General features: G+C 46.3%; 1 protein-coding gene across 2 annotated transcripts in view; it reads right to left on the bottom strand.

Annotated features, from left to right (window-relative positions):
* The window catches only part of Glt1d1 (glycosyltransferase 1 domain containing 1), a 72,363-nt gene that overhangs the window by 21,730 nt on the left and 38,213 nt on the right, over window positions 1-12,420 (bottom strand). Inside the window, exons 7-9 of one of the 2 annotated variants that reach the window (XM_055605825.1) lie at window positions 11,144-11,239; window positions 10,324-10,373; window positions 619-662 (exon numbers count right to left, since the gene is read on the bottom strand). In XM_055605825.1, coding sequence (XP_055461800.1) covers window positions 619-662; window positions 10,324-10,373; window positions 11,144-11,239 — 190 coding nt within the window. The remainder of the gene's footprint in view (window positions 1-618; window positions 663-10,323; window positions 10,374-11,143; window positions 11,240-12,420) is intronic. The other variant, XM_055605826.1, reaches the window with a different exon arrangement.

Genomic DNA, 12,420 nt, shown 5'->3' with positions numbered 1-12,420 from the left:
TAGATAGATAGATAGATAGATAGATAGATAGATAGATAGATAGATAGATAGATAGATAGAGGCTGGAGGGATGGCTCAGAGGTTAAGAGCACTGACTCCTCTTCCAGAGGTCCTGAGTTCAATTCCCAGCAACCACATGGTGGCTCACAACAATCTATAATGAGATCTGGTACCCTCTTCTGGCCAGAAGGTATACATGCAGACAGAATACTGTATACATAATAAGTAAATAGGTAAATAAATCTTTATAAACAATCATCTTCAAGTGATCTTCCAGGTGTGGAAGCATGCACTCAGAATCCCACCACACAGGAGGCTTCTGGTTCCAGCCCAACCTGGGATATGCAGTGAGACCCTGACCCAGAAGCGCAGTGGTTTGCTCTGGCCTTTCTGCAGATGACTAGTATGAGAGGGCATCTTACACTTTGAGTGCGTCCATTCATCGGCATGCACCTTGGAGCCCAAAGCATGACCTTGAGGGGTTACATGGAACAACATAGGAGGCAGCTTAGAGCAGAGTCTGCAACGGGCAAGCCAGAACTCCTGAACCATGTACTCGGGATTCCTAGTGTGCAAGTCCCCACCTGCCCAGAGATGCCACCTGCCTGCCACTCTTACCTCCCCACCCGGTCTTTCACTTCCCTTGTAAACTCTGGATCTACCTGGAAAAAGAGGAACAAGAAACACTTTTAAAAAGTCTGAACCTCGGGCTCGCACATGGCTCAGCAGGTAAATGCTCTTGCTGCAAAAGTCTGAGGACCTACCTGGGTTTGACCCCAGAAACTCACATGGTTGAAGGAGATAAGTGACTCCCAAAAGATGTCCTCTGGCCTCCACATATGCGCCATGGCATATACAACAAACACACACACACACAATATATGTATAAATTTTAAACCCTGATCCTGCAGGTGGGGCCAGGTGAGCAACTAACTAGCATACACAAAGCCCAGGGTTCAATCCCCAACACTGCATAATCCAGGTGTGAAGAAAGCCTGTAATCTCAACACTAGGAAGGAAGCCAAAGGGTCAAGAATTCAAGGTCATCTTTGCCTCCACAGTAAAGACCCTGCCTGGGACTGGGCTAAGCCTGACCTAAGTCTAAGTCTTCAGAGCATGAATCACACATAACAGGATCAGAGCCCACCCAATAGTTCAAAAAGAATACGAACAAAAACAGAACCAGCCTAAGTCCAGCCATTACAGGGACTGTGTGTGCCACCTTCTATGAGAGTAGAGCCCAGGGAAACCCAAGGGCTTCAAAGGAGAGTAGAGAGTGCCTATAGAAAGGACAATTTAACTGTCCAATCAACAGGAAAAGGCTTTCTTTCTTAAATGATGCAGATGGAATTTGTCATAAAAGCAATCAAGAGAATGAGTGGGAAGCCTTAGTAAGTCTCTGACAAAGCAGCTCATGGAATTAAAGAGTTTTTTTGTTGCTGTTGTTTGTGTTTTTATGGGGATCCTTCTTAGAAACAGTGTTTTAAAATCAGGGATGTGCTCCTCAGCTTTTGAATAATAAAATGTGTTTAACTGTTTGAGTATTGTTCAGATACAAGGAGGGAGGACTAAATTATGTGGTAACATTATGCTAGTCCAGGCGTGGTAGTGCACACCTGTGAAAAAGGACTCAGGGGTGGAAGCAGGTGGATGAGGAGTTCAAGGTCATGCTTGGCTACACACCCAGTTCAAGGTCAGTTTGCTTCCTACAAGCTGCAGAGTTGCTTGTCAATCATGTTTCAACTCAACACAAACTCTTCACTGAGACATCCAGACAGGCTACATCGGACCAACTAACTACATCTGACCCACCAACTAAACTCAGACAGATTAGTCCCTCAGTGTCCCCTGCCTGCCTGCTATTTTTAGCAGTGCATCCGACTTTAAAACAATTGAAAAACCGCTTTCATCAACACAAAACCCTAGAGTCAGCAAGATGAAGACGGCTCAGTGGGCAAAGATGTTTTGCCACCAGGCCTGACCTGAGTTAGAGCTCTAAGACCCACATTGTACCTTCTCCAAAATAAATAAGTAAATGAATGTAACTTAAAAAAATAGGAGCCAAAAATGGTGACACTCATCTTTAATTCCAATACCTAAGGGGCAAAGGCAGGAGAACCTCTTGTGAGAGCAAGGCCAGCCTGGTCTACATAGTGAGTTATCTGGAGATCCTGTCCCCAAAAGAAAAAGAAAAAGAAAAAGAAAAGGAAAGAAGGAAGGAAGGAAAGAAAAGAAAGAGAAGAAAAGAAAGAAGGAAGAAAAAAGGGAGGGAGGGAGGAAGGAAGGGAGAAAGGAGGAGAAAAACTTATTTAGGGAGGATGCAGAGATAGCTCAATGGCATCTGCATGCACACACATAAATAAAAATATTTTAAAAACTTAAAAAAAACATTTCAAAAACTTAAAAAAAAAATCCTAGACACTGCTTCAAAGACATAGGAAGGGTGTGAACCCAGCTCATGAACGTGGGGTACCAGCAGCCCCTCCTGACTGAGGCTCCAGCCGGGCTGCAAGGAAAGCAGATGTAATTCCTGTTCTCATTTACACGTTGCCAACTGCCATCATGAATTACAAGCACGCTGGCTGGCTGAAAGCAAATGCTGGACCTGCTAGCTTATAATGCCAGATGATATAAAGCCATCATCTAGAAACTCTTGCTTCACTTTCTTCTGAAAGGAAGTGCTGTATGGTGCACCTTTGAACCCTTCTGACTGTTGAGGCTGCCTGCCCGAGATCCCAAAGGGCTGGCGGTGTTGGGCTTACTGACATCCCTGGGGCCTCTATGTGCCTGGAAATGTGTGTGGCTACACGATACCAAACACGAATGCATGAGAATTCATCACTTTCCCTAGGAAGACCTGTGCAGAGAGAAGCTCACAGCTATGAACAACACATTGCTGCTCTTGTAGCTGTTAATAATTAATACTCAGCAGCCCCCTAAGCTTTAGCATGCCCTAAACCCTTTCACAATCATGAACTTGGTTCTGGCAACAGTGTCATGACTGAACACTTTTACAGGGGAGGATTCAGAGAGGTGGTGTCATAGAGCAGGAAAGCTACTGGGCTAGCGTTCCAGTCTAGGCTGGCTGGAAGCCAGGCTATCTCAGTTCTGCACGGTCTCATCAGATAACTCCTAGAAAGTTCAAGGCACAGAAGCTAGAAAAATTGCCCAGTTGGTAAAGTGTTTGCCTTGCAACCATAAAGATAACAAATTTAAAACCCAGAACCCACATTTTAAAAAGACAGGTGTCAGGCCGGTCGTGGTGACACACACCTGTGATCCCAGCACTGGGGGAGGCAGAGGCAGAGGCAGGCAGATCTCTGTGAGTTCAAAGCCAGCCTGGTCTACAAAGTAAATCCAGGAGAGCCAAGGCTACATAGAGAAACCCTGTCTCAAAATACACACACACACAAACACACACTCATACATTCATACATATACAAACAAGTGCATGCTGTAAAGGCCCATGAAATTCCTGCCACCTTCTTCACTACTCCCCCTCTGGCCAACCTGTGCCCCAGTCTCCAGAAGTCATCCTCCAGGATGCAGCTGGTGCCCTACCTCCCCACAACTGCCACTCACCAGCTATCCTGCCTGCTCCCTGCCACCCCGGGGTCATCATCGATGACAGCTCTGCCTTTCCTCTCATGTCAGCCTCGTTCCCTGGCTGCCGTGTAGTGACTAGAACAGTCCTCATGCTCAAATTATTAAGCAGCTTGATCCCATAACGACCCTAGCATATTACAAGGTGAAAGTAAACCCTTCAGTGAAAGCCTCCTTCCAGACTGGCAAGACGACTTAATTGGCAAAGCATTGTGCCACCAAGCACAATGACCTAACTTAGATCCCTGGGAGTCCCCTACACACACACCCCAGCCCAGGACATTGTAGGAGGAAAAAAAAAAAAAACAAAAAAAACAAACAGCTGCAAGTTGTCCTTTGACCTTTAGACACATGCATTATGTCATGTACACACACACAAATAAAACAAAAAACTGAAAGCCTACATTCTACATGTTAATATTGTGCGCGGTTTCACTTCATCCTCGTTTTGTCTTTATTAGCATGCACCGGCTCTCATGATGAACTATTGGGGGGTGGGGAAGATCTTTTGTCAAGGATACAAGTGTTCTGAGGCGGCTGGCATGTAGCTAAGGAGTGAAGAGCAAGTCTTAAAATGAAACTACAATTGATGCTGGCTTTCTCTGGGTTTACTTTCCACATCAGTTCATTTTCAAATCTCTTAGTGAAGCCAAGTGGAACAAAACACGAGATAAAGAGGAAAAGAAGAGTGGATGTTTTTATTTAATGAAAATTTTAAGGAGAAAAGAAAGCATTGAAAATGGCAGAGGAAAAAAAAAATCTCATTTCCCCTTTTCAAGCTTGTTTATTTCCTAACAAAATATATTGTTTCATCTCTAGGGCTTAGGGGAAATAATCTTCGCTCTGAGAAGTTACCGGGCGGAGTCATTAGGCTGTCATGCCCAAAGCAAACGTTCCCCCTTCACTGTGCCTTATCAAAGGGCTGGGACACATGCATCTTTCAAACCGGGGAACTGAGAGATCAAAGGAGCATTAATAGAAACCCCAAGCTGACCTCAGAGCATCCTGCAGCTAGAACAGGATCCCGGCAGTCAGAGCAGAAGGCGACGTTGGCTATAATGGTCCCTTCTACTTTCTGTATCCACAGGACAGTACCCTGAAGGCAGTGACTGCTCAAGCTCACTCACAGCAAACCACGAGGCAGGTACTACTGTCTTAGTCGGTCCTGCTTTGAGGATGGGGAAACTGAGGCACATAGTTAAGTCAAGAGAGTTAAGTAGCTGTCCCCAAAGTCGATGGGGTGGGGGGGGGGGCTTGTAACCCTTCATACAGTCACATGATCAGCTTCTCTCACAACACACAGAGGTAGGCCTGGCCCAGAGATGGGGCATAGTTAACTGACGGGCTATCATGGTAATGGTTGTGAGATCTCGGCAGGTACCAGCCACTCATGTGCTGCACATACGTAATGCAGGTCAAACACTCACTTACATAAAATAAAATGAGAGAAATCGTGAAAACAAGATGTGTGTATACATAGTCAGTTTGGGATTTTGTTGTGGCTATGGCTGTTCAGACTCCCATCTCATCTGGCCTGTTCATGGTCATCCTCACTTTTTCCCAGTGGCCTCACTTGCCAGTCCTCTCCCTAGGAAAAGACAACCTAACAACCTGAGCCCTGAGCCTGGAACAACAGCCAGTTCTAAGAGGCAAGGTGGGAGAGGAGCTTTTTTTTAATCCAGGCACTCAGCCTTATGTAAGACTTGTCCCAGTGAGCTGTCTTATGCTCCTTTCCAGGCACTTTGGCATTCCCAGTGATTTCCCCATTGAGCTCTTAAGATGTCTTCTGGCAGGCTTTGGGCTAGGAGCTGTCTCTTGGTGCTCTCAGCTGAGGCAAGTGAATGAGCCTAGAGTCTCCTACGTGAATGAGGCTATGAAGAGGCCGAGGTAGTCATCCTGAACTCTGAAGTAAAGGCTGGACTAATGGCCAGACTCTGCTTCACAGGGCCATGATCTAGGCAAGTCTACACAATTTTGCAACGAGGCATGGATCATGACCTAGAAAAAGCTAGGTAAGCCTGCTGAGCATCCCATTAAGTGCATATTGAGACAATAAGAGAGCAGGGAGCAAAGGAAGAAATGGACACTCACATCCGGATCCAGACAGAAGGATTCAGAAGGGTGGGGTGGGGCGGTATTAATGCACTGTGTGCCATTAAAATAAGGATTTTAATGTGTCCTGACACACAAAGACACTTGGCAAACCCACCTCATCAGCATGTGAGGCCCTAAACCACAGCCAATGCTCAAAGTCAAGTACAAAATGGCTTAAGCCTCCTCCTGTTCCAGACTTAGCGATAAATTGAGGACTCAAGTGTGGCCATTACAGATGGGGGGGGGGGGTTTGAAACAGTAAAAGAACAAGTTTGTACAGAAAAGCACATCTGAGGAGGACCCGACACTGGAGAATTTCATCTCAGCAGGGAGTGCCACCGACCTGCCTCCATCACGTTGACCTGTGGTCAAGTCTGTGTGGTATTTTCTTGATTGTTGATTGATGTGGTGAGGGTCCAGCCCACCGTGGGTGGTGTCACCCCCCCCCCCCCAGGCAGGTGGTCCTGAGTTATATGAGAAAGCAAACCAAGCCAGAGATGAGAAAACAAGCCAGGAAGGAGCACTGCTCCATGGCCCCAGCTCCTCAGTTCCTGCCTCCAGGTTCCTACAGTTTGAGTTCCTGCCCTGATTCCACTTCCTGATGGCCTGCGAACTGTAAGCCAAATGAGCTCTTTCCCCTCTTTAACTCTAAGTTGATTTTGGTTATGGGGTTTAGCACAACAACAGAAAATGAACTAGGGTGGGAACTGGAATCAGACATGGGGACCGTACTGTAGCTGACCATGTTGTTTTTCCTGGGGAGGGTTGTGGAAGGATGAAGGCTTTGGAGTGGAGGAGCCACTGAGTAGTCAGGGCTTGCTGGCCTGCTGCTGAGGGAGGGTTGGAGAACAATGCCGAAAGCAGCACAGGCGATGGAGACCCGGCTTGCAAGTGCCTGAGGGGAGGTTGAGAGTCTCTCAGACTCCGTCAGGACCGTTCCTTCATGTGACTATTTAAATTGCAAGTCGGTGGTTTCTGGTTTGCTGACACAGAAAAGCTGGCAGTGATTTATCCAGGAGAAATCTTTTAGGTGTTTCCTTGGGGTCGGCACTCAGAGGTTGGGCTCCAGGAGACCCACGGCTACCCCTCAAGCCGGCGTCAAACTTAGTAAGGTGTGGAAATCTCCCACATGGTGCTGGTTTGAGGGTGTAGGGGACTCATGAGAGCTATGGCAGGGCTGGAGTCCCTTCAGAGAGATCAGGAGGCCATTGGGGGAGGAGGCACAGCCTCAGCCCATAGCAGAGGCTTCAGGCTTGAAGGAGTCACGGAAAGAATCTGGGGTTTGACCTCCGGGGACAGTCAGAGTCCCTGAAGCAGTGGTTCTCAACCCATGGGTCAAAACCTTGGGGGTGGGGGGGGGAAAGGGTGCTGTCAAACGGCCTTTTCACAGGAGTCACCAAAGACTATTGAGAAACACAGATATTTACAATCCATAACAGTAGCAAAATTACAGTTACTGGGTAGCAGGGACCCGCTGCCCTGAAGGGAGGCCAGAAGAGGACACTGGTGAAGGGACAACCTCTGTTGCATGACTGGGGGGGTTACAGGGAGAGGCTGAGCCTTGGCAGTGGGAGAGACGACCGGTGAGGGTGAAGCCTCAGTAATGGTGGAGATGCCAGATAACAGGGTGACCACTCAGGGACAGTGGGGTTGCAGGGTGGATCTCAGCCCAGGATTCAGGACAGGCTGTGTGTGCTGCAGCAGCAGAACCAGAGAGCTGGGACCGGCCTGGTCCATGAGAGCCCCAGATGTTGGACACTGAACTGTTGGGAGTTTGAGTTCGCTTTGATCTGATTCTAACTGTGCCCTGGTTCTTCCCTCCTGAAATAACACCTGTGTAACTTATTTTGAATTTGATAGAAAGCCACAGGTAAGAGACTCGGATATTTTACAGAGACGCTGAACTTATAAAGTGTTGGATTTTTTTTTTTTTTTTTTCCGAAGACTGTGGGGCTTCTAATGTTTGTTAGAGATCTCTTCTCACTGTGGCCTCTGACATGGCTGCAGTTTCTGTGTGTGTATCTGTACATTTTAAATCTGTTTTACACGTTTGCCTGCACATGTACCATGGCCAGCGTTTAGGATCAGTTCTCCACTCCCATTATGGGGAGCCCAGGGATTGAACTCGGGCCATCAGGTTTAACAGGAAGCACCTTAACCCACTGAGCCATTTTACCAGCCCCTGCCCTCTTGGTTGTCTTCATTAGTGTCTCTGGCTTCATTCTAGGTAAACATGATTATTTCTAAAGTCTGTGAGAATGCAAAGAGCAGCTGTCATGCTGGGAATGTCCACAGGGAACTAGGATAGGAGAGGTAGATGAGGTTCTGAGAAGTTGTATAGAGTGGCCACTTGAGGCTTTGGGGGGCGGTTCTGAAGAAGTGAGTGAAAGTGAGGCCAGCTGCTCAGTTAACAGGATGGAGAATCTGTCTTTCCACCTAAAGCATTTCCTCCTGGGTGGAGGCTTAGGAAAGACACCAGAAAGTCACAAGACTCTCTAAGGCTGCCATGGTCACAGAAGCAGGGAAGCAGTTGCCGGGCAATCAGAGACTCCTCGGCGAAGCTGCGTGTTAGGAAGCCCCGGGGACGCATCACCACCCAGGCTGAGTGGGATCTTCGGTGATGCAAACCCATCCTCTTGTCATTAACACCAATAACCTCACCGGTTCACCAAAACACACTGTCTACATTCGTTGCTTTGGTCTTGTGGACCCTCTCTGTCAGAAAGTCAGTTAGCAAACACTCCCAGTTTGCCTGTTGCCGTGTGGCCAAAAACAAAACAAGGTGCTGGGAGAGGTGGCTCATAGGAGAATTCTACTCAGCACTACAGAGGACGTAGCTGACTTCGCTCAGATGGGTACTGCTTCGGTGTACCCATCTTGGATGATCTACAAACTTAGCAGAGAGTTGCAGAGGCTAGAAGCCAGGATCAAGGCATTAGCAGGCTGAGCTGTGCTTCCTGATTCGTAGGTGGTGGCCTCTTTCTGTGTTCACACATAACGAAAAAGGCAGGGCAGCTCCCTGGTGCTTCTTTTCACATTGATGGGAGCTCCCTCCATCCCCTTGGTACAGTCACCTCCCATAGGCCTCATCTCATCACACCGAAAGAAAGGACTTCAGCAGAGATGCGTTTGGAAAGAACAGATATACAGTGAGAAGCCTGACACAGAAGCCACATGAAGAGTGCAATGGCCATGCCGATCCCACCCAGCTAGGAACACAGAGTTCACTTTGTTTTCCAAACAGCTTGGAGCAAATGAAAGTCCACACTCATGAGGTGTGGCCTCAACATTGAGGAAGGAATAGGAGGTACAGTGGATTTCGCTCATCCACCAAGAGTCAACACAGAACACAAAGGGGCAGTTTCCTAGTAACAGCCATGAAATGTCAAACTGGGTGTGTATGAGGGTCCTGTTCCCAAAAGCAAGGTCCCTAACCAGAGGCCAGCAGCTGGGTTCAAGAGCAGTTCTTCATTCACAGTTTGAGCAGTTAAAGGGTTTCAAATACTCTGGACCATTCATACAGTTTGGCTTAATGCACTCACTTAGATAAAAATTTGTCTTGTATATTTTAAAATAACTTCCTCTTTATATGACACACCAGTTTTCCCATGAGAATTATTCAGTTATCCTTTGCAATAGTCAGTTAGTTTTAATTAATTGTAATCTTTATAATAAGTCAGCCATAAAGGAGGAACAGCAACTATAATCTTTAACTTTGGCCTGACTTTCTCTCTCTCTCTCTCTCTCTCTCTCTCTCTCTCTCTCCCTCCACTCTGTGTTTATATGTATGTGTGTATGTGCATGTGTACCCACATGTTTTGGGAACTGAATACAAGGCTCATACAAGTTTTGGAAGTGCTCTACCACTGAGATATGACCCAGGAGGTTTTCAATTTTTTAAATATTTTTACATGTATGCATATGCACCACATGTATGCATTGCCTGAAGAGCCAGATGAGGACATTGGATTTCTTGGAACTAGAGTTACATACAAATGATTGTGAGTCACCATTTGGGTGCAGAGAACCAAACCCAGGTCCTCTGGAATAATAGCTGGTGCTTTTAATGGCTGAGCGCCATAGCTTCATTTTTGAAAAAGACAAATGATGGGCCGAAGTAGATAGTTCAGCAATAGAGGTGCTGAGTTACCACCAAGCCTGACACCTGAGTTGAATCACTGGGACCCACACAGTAGAAAGACTCCTTCAGGCTGGTCTCTGACCTCTACATATGTGCTAAGTATGGCACATACAAGACAAGTAAATAAATAACAATGTAATAAAAAGGCAAACTTACTTTGGTTTCTTAGAGAGAAAAAAAGCCTAGATATATAGACAAGGAACATAAACTAGTTTTAGAAAATGTATTATAAGTCAGTAGAAGAGAGACTGGAGAGACAGCCACATAGTTAGAGTGCATGCTGCTCTTGCAGAGAACCTGAGTTCCATTCTGAACACTCATACTGACCACCTGACAACCACTTGTGAATCCAGGTATAAAGGATCCAACTCCCTCTCCAGGTCCTAATAAGAACTGCACATGCGCACACACACACACACTTAAGAAAATAAAGCTCAGTAGGAAAAAGCAGCCACCAGATAGGCATTCACAGCACATGGACTCACCTCAGGACCTACAATCACCATGTACACATTGGGTGCTTCTTGATGCCATTCTTGGGAAGAAAAAGAAAGAAAGAAAAGAGGACTTTGAATGGACCTAACATGGCTTCAGGCCACAGCTGGGAAAACAATTCAGCTTAACTATAAATTACCCCCGCGGTATGCTTTGTGCTCTTAGGTCATTAAGCATTCATCCATCCTAACAGGATCAATTTCATGTATTTAGATAGAATGCCTCTATGTGGCACTGTACACTTTTACTTAAAGATTTCTTTCTTTGCAGGCTGGAGCATTGGCTCAGTGGTTAAAAACACTTGCTACTCTTGCAGAGGATCAGAACCTGGTTCTCAGCACCCAAATGGCAGCTAACAACTGCCAATAATTGCAGTCCTAGGGCATCCAACGACCTCCTCTGGTACTCAAAGGTACACACATCATACACATACACACAGGCAGGCAAACACATAAACACAATAAAGGGATCTTTATAAAAAGTGGAAGAGCTTTTTTAAAAAAAATAGTTTAGCCTCGCAATTATTTCCAACTTGTCTGACATCCTTCATACATGAAGCTGCAGGTCTACACAGAGACATTAATCCCATAAATTACCCTTTTGGGCTGTTTCTAAAGTGATAATCTAGGATCAGTTCTGCAAAAGGGAAAAAAGTCCCACTGGGCAAGATGGCTCATAGTCTAATCCCTGTTTGGTAGACTAAAGCAGGAGGATTGAGAGTTCAAGGCCAGCTTGGGCACCCAGTAAGAACACAAAGCCAAGGCACAGTCGACTTGCAAATCCACACACTGAGGAGGGGATAACACATACCTGAGAATGCATCTACCAAGTACAAAGGATCTTTCACTGGTCTGAGTCCACATATTACAAGGAAGACGTACAGGTTGTCAGCACTTTGGTCTATCTCTGCAACATAAGAGCACGGGACACTTCAGTGGACATGGAGGATACCGCTAAGCTATACAGCAACAGTGAGACCAATGAGACAAGCAGACCAGAGGTCCCCAATTCAAACAGGTCTTCCTGCCCCTAACATCTCCTCTAAATGCCTCGCTGCACATTAACTTCTCCAGGCATAGGTAAACCTGGGGGTAGTGATAAGGGTCAGCCAATAGTGATAAGGGTCAGCAGGCCCAGGAAGGACTTGGGCATAGATCCGTTGAAAAACGTGTCTTTTCCTGATGAAACTAGAAAAGTGGCTTGTGGATGACTCGGGAATTCGCAGATGCACGGTAGGTATGAGCATATGTCCCCCGGAATAGGAAACACACACATACGTCTCGCCATCCTGTTGTTTTCCCTGCATGTGCCAGTTGCATTTGTCAACTTTACCTCAGAAAACTGTAACAGTTCTAAAAGTAGACATATATGTTTGTCGGGTGGTTTATTTTTTTTTCTCTCATTTGTTTATATTCTGTTTCTCGTGTGTAGTACATGAAATGGTGTCTTCTATAAATAGTCCAGGCTGGACTCAGACTTGCTATCTGATTCTCCTCACTCCACCTCCCAAGTCTAGAACTGCAGCATGTACCGTTATACCCAGTTTATGTGGTGTCAGGATCAAAACCAGGGCTTCCTGCATGCCAGACAAGCACTCCACCAACTGAGCTATCTGCATAGCTTTAAAAAAGAGAGGAGCCAGGCACAGCGGTGCACACCCATAATCCCAGCACTCAGGGAGGCAGAGGCAGGTGGAGCACCGTGAGTTCAAGGTCAGCCTGTCTCCAGAGTGAGTCCAGGACAGCCAAGGCAAGAGAAACCCTGTCTGGAAAAATAAAAAACAAAAGCAAAAGACAGAGAGGGAAAGGGTCTGGAAAGATGGCTCAGCAGTTAAGAGCACTGGCTGCCCTTGCAGAGGACATAGGTCCAATTCCCAGCACCCACATACTAGCTCACAACCATCTGTAACTCTAGTTTCAGAGGATGTGACGCCCTCTTCTGGCCTCGGTGGATAGTGCAAGCATGTAGTACACAGACATACATACAGGCAAAACACTCATATACAATAATAATAATAATAATGACGATGATGACGATGACGATGATGATGATGATGATGATGATGATGATGATGATGATGATGATGA

Source organism: Psammomys obesus, unplaced genomic scaffold (assembly GCF_907164565.1).
Source record: "Psammomys obesus unplaced genomic scaffold, mPsaObe1.curated_primary_1811, whole genome shotgun sequence".
Lineage (NCBI taxonomy): Eukaryota > Metazoa > Chordata > Mammalia > Rodentia > Muridae > Psammomys > Psammomys obesus.
This window is presented reverse-complemented; position numbering and strand designations above follow the sequence as displayed.